This window comes from Echinops telfairi, unplaced genomic scaffold (genome assembly GCF_000313985.2).
Source record: "Echinops telfairi isolate 266 unplaced genomic scaffold, ASM31398v2 ScPeMD7_18;HRSCAF=68, whole genome shotgun sequence".
NCBI classification, from domain to species: domain Eukaryota; kingdom Metazoa; phylum Chordata; class Mammalia; order Afrosoricida; family Tenrecidae; genus Echinops; species Echinops telfairi.
Window position 1 is genome coordinate 41,121,058 of NW_022103915.1, and position 6,673 is coordinate 41,127,730.

The following is a 6,673-nucleotide window of genomic DNA, read 5'->3' on the forward strand; positions in this document are numbered from 1 at the left end:
ATTGAGTATGTTGCTGTGGGTCGGCGCCGTCAAGGTGATTCTGACTCAGAAATCCCGGCGCGGTCCTGCACCGTCCTGGTCATTGCTGTTCTGGCTAAGTTCCTTAGTGCGACCATTCTTGGAGCCACACAAAAGAGGAAGACCCAGCTCATTGAGAGTCTTCCTCCTTTTCGACGAGCCCTCCTTTACCAAACAGGAGGTCCTTTCTAGGAGTTGGTTCCTCCTGACATAGTGTCCACAGTCCTTGCGATGAAGTCTTCCCATCTTCACGTCTAAGGAACATTCTGGCTGTACTTCTTCCAACACAGATGTGTTTATTCTTCTCGCAGTCCAGGCTACTGTCAATATTCTTTGTCAGCACCATAAATCAAATAGCTCTTCTCCAGTTGTCCTCATTCGTTGTCCTGTTTGCACATGCATAGGAAGTCATTGCAAATATGATGAATTGAATAAGATACACCTTAGTCCTCAAAGCGACAGCCTGCTCTTCCACATACTCGCGAGGTCTTGTGCTGTCGAGGTGGTGGCTGTTGGGAGGTGCTGTCTAACGGTTCTGACCCAGAACACCCTGTGTACGACAGAAGGAAACGCGGCTCAGTCCTGCGCCATCCTCACAAGTGAGCCACTGAGGATAGGAATGAGAAAGGCAGAATTTTTTAGTATGGGGGTTTCAGACCCAGCCAAGGAGATTTTTTCCCCCTGTAGATTCTAGGGATCCAGTGACCACGAAGGCAGGAGAGTGGTTCAGGAAGACTGTTTGTCAGCATTTTCCATGGGAACGATTAGCACGAGAAGATATTGGCCATCAAATTATATGCTAATAAAACTTCTTGAAAATGGAAATGCAAAAGGCAGATACCAACAGGAACCACAAGGGGGAGATGCATGGCTTTCTGTTTCATCACTCACAGACCATGCATAATTTTAAAAAATTATAAATCAACGCAAACAGTGCAGCTGCAAATCTCACTCAGCATGCCCCTTTGTGTTCCCTGTTCTGAGGCAAGAAAGGCAATCTACATATTTATATATTTATGAGGATCTTTCTTTCGCTTCTCAGAGTGGTAACTTTTTTTTTTCATAAAAGAAACAATTGAATAAAAAGAAAATCCACCCTACTCATAGGCATAAAAGTTCAAAAGCTAATGGTTAGCTACCCAGTGAAGTCCCCCATTCCTATGTGGCCACGCACACAGGAGAGAGCGAGTGAGGCTGGGAGAGGCGGTGAACGAGACAAGAAACTAAAGTATGATCGCAGGAATATAGAGAGGAAATGATCTGAGGCTCGGAGATAGAAGGAGGGACAGTAGCTGTTACTAACAGCACCCAAAAAGAATGACCATGTAGCGGTGTAAAATGATTTATTTTTTAAATTAATAATTAAATCATTTTATTGGGGGCTTGCACAACTCTTATCACAATTCATACATACATCCATTGTGTCAAGCACATTTGTACATATGTTGCCATCATCATTCTCAAAACATTTGCTTTCTACTTGAACCCTTGGTATCAGCTCCTCCTTTTTTCCCCTCCCTCCCTGCCACCCCCTCCTTCATGAACCCTTGATAATTTATAAATTATTATTTTGTCATGTCTTACACTGTCCGATGTCTCCCTTCACCCACTTTTCTGTGCCAACCTCCCTACATATAACCAGGGAGGAGGTTATATGTAGATCCTAAAATGATTATTAAAGATAACCAATTAATAGTAATCATAATAATTCTCTCTCTTTTTCTTTTATAGGGAATTACATAAAACCAAGCCTCTAGAAACCATTTTAGGATTACTCCTTAATAGAAATTTATGACATTATGTGATGTCAATGCTGTGTGTCAAATATAGCCATATGTTTCAATTTATGCATGAAATTGCCTTTGGGTAAAAGGAATAAATTGCGGAAAATCTACATGTTTAAAGGACCCTACTTGCTGGCTCACTTACTGCACTAAGCTACTATTAAGAGTGCCATTCGAATCCCCCATTAATAGCCTCTTTCTATTCCCTTTTCTCTCTTGTCTTTATGATGTTCAAAGTCAGGAGGCTGGAAAGAGGCATTGTTGGTCATCCTTTCTGCAAAGGGGGAGGAAGCAGCCAGAGCTTTTTGGGCCCGCTGCTAGACCAATCTCACCCTGCAAGGAAGCGCACACCAGAGGCAGTGTGGGGACACCAGGTGTCGTTCGTTCTTTCCGTCTCTCAAGTAAAGTCTGAAATAAGAGTCTTCGGTCCTAACCTGGTATCACCTGCTGGTGAATGCGTTAGCATCAATTCTAGATGAGCACAATAAACAGAAGCTAACCTAACCTGAAGGCAAGTTAACAGAGCACCCAAAATGTCAGGGCCAGCAGCTTGTATCAGTTGGGTGGCTGAGTTGGGCTTTCTTCCCTTGTAGGGACTGACCACTAACAGCAGCAGCAGCAGCAGCAGCAGCAGCAACAGGGTCTTCCCAGCCCACTTGGGGTTGCTTGCCATCTTGAGATTACATGCAAGCATCCGTTTCTGGAGCCCTTGGCACTTGAAAGCAAGGGACTGAGGTGCCTTTTAAACCTTGAACTGACCCCACTCCTGGAGGCCTCCTTTCAATGAAATAACAGACTGGCTCATAAACTAAACAGTATCGCCCATGAGTACTGTGCTCCTTCCAACAAAAAATTGAGAACTCATCCCGCTGCGACCAGAGGGTCAACATCTACCCTAGATCAAATGTGAGAAAGTAAAGGGGGCGGGGCGGAGCAGGGAAGTCAGAGGAATGGAAACAAAATAAGCAGAACAGAAATACCAAGAAGGTTGGCACAGTATGGAAAACATAACCGATGCTACTGAGTCAAGAACCACGCTCACTGCCATCGAGTCCATCCGGACTCACGACGCCGACTCAGCCCCATAGGTAGGACTGTCACCTTCGCAGGAGGTGAAAGCGGCATCTTTCCCCTAATTAGGAGCGGCTAGTGTTTTCTAGCAGCTTGCATGGTTACAGTCCAATGTGTAAGCCACTATGCCACCAGGGCTCGCTCTCTCGCTCTCTCTTTCCCTCTCTTCCTTTCTCCTTCCCTCCCTCCCTCCCTATCTCTTTCCTGCCCTCTCACAACCCTGGAGTCAATGAGTTTCTGAGATCTTAATTCTTTACCGGAATAGAAAGCCCCATCTTTCTCCCCAGGAACAGCTGGTGGTTTTAAACTGCTGACCTTGCAGTTGGCATCTCAGCTTGTAACCACCACACCCCTGGGCTCCTAGGTCCCCAGTTACTGCTACCGACTACTAGGTATAAAAATTGTTAAGTAGGAACCCAATGTGCTGTGTTGGCTTTCATCAAAAACACAATAAAGTGTGTATATATAAATAATCCTTTTCTCAGTTATCAACTATCTGATTATCAGATATTTTACATTTTCGACAAAGGTTTTTCATTTTAAAAAAACAAGCCTACTATCCAACTATTTTGCGCATTAATGATGTACATCTGGCAGTAACAAGGTACAAAGCCGACTGGGATGGTTGTGATTGTCAGTTTTGCTGGCCATGATTCTCAGTGGCTTGGCAGTTAAGTGATGATGTAATTTACTATTTATGTGCCGATGTAGTCATCCTCCATTATTTTTTATAGATATCAAAGTTTATTAGTGGTTACTAGGGTCAGTATACAGACAGTGGGGGATGGAGGGTAGGAGTGATGGAAAAACTACATGGATCGGAATGTTAGCTTGCAAACAGATTCTTATAATTGCTGTCAATAAGGTTTAAACCTGTAAATAAGTGAATAGGCAAAAGTTGTGTGAAAAATATACAAGGGCGCTTCAAAAAGTTTGTGGGAAACGTCCATTATTTTCTAATTTATTTGCAGTCATCACTGGGGATATTCTTTCTGGCTTGCTCTTCCACCTGCATGACCAGAACCAGGGCCTTCCTGAACGCTTGCAGGAGTGAGCGGTCATTGGCATGCATGGCTGCGATGGGTTCTGCTTTGTTCTCAATTTTCTCCAGGTTGTAGTCTGGCTGCTTGATCATCTCAGGAGAGCTTAAGTCAGGTTGGCCCTTGCTTTGAGTTGAAGACATTCAAAGAGTCTTGGGGAGGAGGAACTGCTGGGAGCGCCAAGTACACCCTGCTCAGACTACTGGCGCTTCTCTGGCAAGTAGGAACCATGCTATCATCCTCCATTTTTTGAACTGATGTTATCATCCTCCATTTTTTGCATAATGCCAATGTTACATAACAACTTGGTCTTTGGAACCTAGCATATTGATAAGTGAGGAGGGGTATAAGTAAATAACAACAAAGGAATAATAATTTCTCTGTTAACCACAGCTCTCCTTACTTTTTTCCCTCAAGTACAGAAAATCCTCTCCATATAAAAAATTCACAAGATTTGTCAAAATCTAAGGTAGCAGGTTGTGGAAATACTGTCTCTCAACTCTTACTTAGATTATATGAATTTAATATTGAAAAAAAATGAAGCCATAACTGAGTTTTAGATATGCCTTTATGTGACTGTGAGTCCGTTTGCTTGTTTATTTCAAATGTGTGCCCAAAGGGATAGTAAGACTCAGAGCAGGCTCTTGTTCCGTATCACGTGGATTGGTTTGAAGAGGTGAGGAATTTGGAATTTTTGAGGACCAGAGGGAGAGAGGAGAGAGAAGTCCAGCGGCTCTGGATTGGCTTGCAGATGGCCCAGAGGAAGGAGGATTTCTTGCAAGGTAATTCAGGCACAAAGCCCATAGGCATCAACAAGCCCAAGTAATTTTGAAAAAGTAATTTTGGCGTGCAGTGGGAAAAGGCTTCATAGAAGCTGCAAGCCGCAATGGGGAAATGATAAGGTGATTTAAAATAAGATTTTTGGATTCTGGTACTAACTGTATCTTAATGATGGTAGGACTGCGAACAAGTCCCTTGTTGGTTGGGCTTCAGTCTACTCATCTATGCAATGACCATGATAAATAGATGTACAGCACATGAGGATCACATGAGATCATCCATTTGGATGGGCTTTCTAAAATGATACAGATATGGTCCGGATGCATGAGCTTATACATTTGATTCAGGAACAATAAGAAAAGGAACTGAGATGTTTAGCCTGAGGCAGTGGAAGAGAGGATAAGAAATTTGGAAAGGGTGCTGTTAATGGCAAAAACCTACCCTTTGTGAAACCCAGTCTTGCTGAGTTTGATCATTGGAGACTGTGGTGTTAGGTGCCAGTGAGTCAATTCCAACTCGTGGTGATTGTGCTAGAATGCCTGGTTAGAGCCATGGGTTCCCTTCCTTGGGGGGTCTTTCTCTTTGCTTGCTGACCCTCTGCTTGAGACTCTATCCTCAGAGCCAGTTTGTACGAGGTGGTTTTGCTCACTTAAACAGACTGAGAGAGCCTGTTGTGTTGGGGAGAATGCTGTTGGGGGAGAATTGTTCTAGGGAGGGAATCACAAAAGACAGAGGGAAAGTCAGGCTCCCTTGGGACAGGGACTTGGAAAGTTCCCTGAAGGAACAAAAGAGCAGGGAGTTTTCTGTGTCAACGCTACGTTGGGCTCATATCCAATCACAGATTCACCACCCTTTGTCTGGTTCCTTCTACTTCTTTCATGGACTTATGGATTCCTATTTAAATCTTTTTGGAGAACTAATGAGAAAGAAGATGGTGAGGTTTGAGAGAGCTGAGGTACATGTCTTTAAAAATTACTAATTAATTTTGCAATTGCTATTTGGCGACGGAGCCTATAGACAACAAAGCATATACAGATTCGACAGTTTCTACATATATGGCCAATGGCCATAGACTACAGTCTGTAAGTTGTGCACCTGTTCTCCCACTCCTTTCCTGAGTGGTTCCTCCCCCTTCACAAGGCACTGTTCCTGAGGGTCCTAGCTAATCTCTCCAGCGGCTGCTGTCAATCTGATCCAGGATAGGGATACAGGTGTAGTTGTGAGCAGAATGCGCAAGGCAGACACTTTCCTTTGTACTGGTTATGCTGAAGGGTTGTTTGGTTTTGAGAAGATTTCAGGGAATATTTTTGGTTCAAGGTTCAAAGATTATCTCAAGAGCTCATCTAGCCTTCACACTTCCAGTGAGTCTGGAGATAAAATATTTGGTTTACATTTTCTTCCTTTAAATTAGAATTCTTGTATAGAATTCTTTGATCCAAATGTTTAATAGTGGTAGCTGGGCACCAGCTAGTTTTGTTTTTGTCTCATGGCCAAGGAGGCAAGTGGTCACACATTTGAGGTCTATTCTTCAGCAACTAGGGACATGGATGCTCAGTGGTAGCATTCTTCTCTTCCAGGAGGGACCCAGGATTCCTGCCTAGCGCATCTCCTGCTGGGAGCCACCACCCATTGGCCAGTGGAGGCTTGCGTGTCCCTCTGCTGTTGAACAGATTTCAACAGAAAAAGAGCTTCCAGACAAAGAGTCACGAGGATGAGGGACCTGGTGATCTCCTCCTGAAAATCAACCACCGAAAACACCACGTCGCCCAACAGTCCACTCTGCAGTGGATGGTGGTGGTGACGCAGGGCCAGATGCTGTACCTGCCGCCCAACAATATCATATGGTGGACAGTGACCAGAATGAAACGGAGATGAGAAAGAACACTAGGCTACTACTGTAAAACCTTCATAACTCCTTATTGCACTGAGCATGACAAACACGTTTCTTTCTTCTTCTTTTCTTAAATCATTCTACTGGGG

The 6,673-nt window shown here is 43.9% G+C and overlaps 1 protein-coding gene across 1 annotated transcript in view; it reads right to left on the bottom strand.

Moving 5' to 3' along the window:
• Positions 1-4,008, bottom strand: part of CHURC1 (churchill domain containing 1) — a 20,924-nt gene extending 16,916 nt beyond the window's left edge. The window contains exon 1 of the mRNA XM_013003659.2: positions 3,883-4,008. Coding sequence (XP_012859113.1) covers positions 3,883-4,008 — 126 coding nt within the window. The remainder of the gene's footprint in view (positions 1-3,882) is intronic.
• Between the last annotated feature and the right edge of the window lie 2,665 nt (positions 4,009-6,673).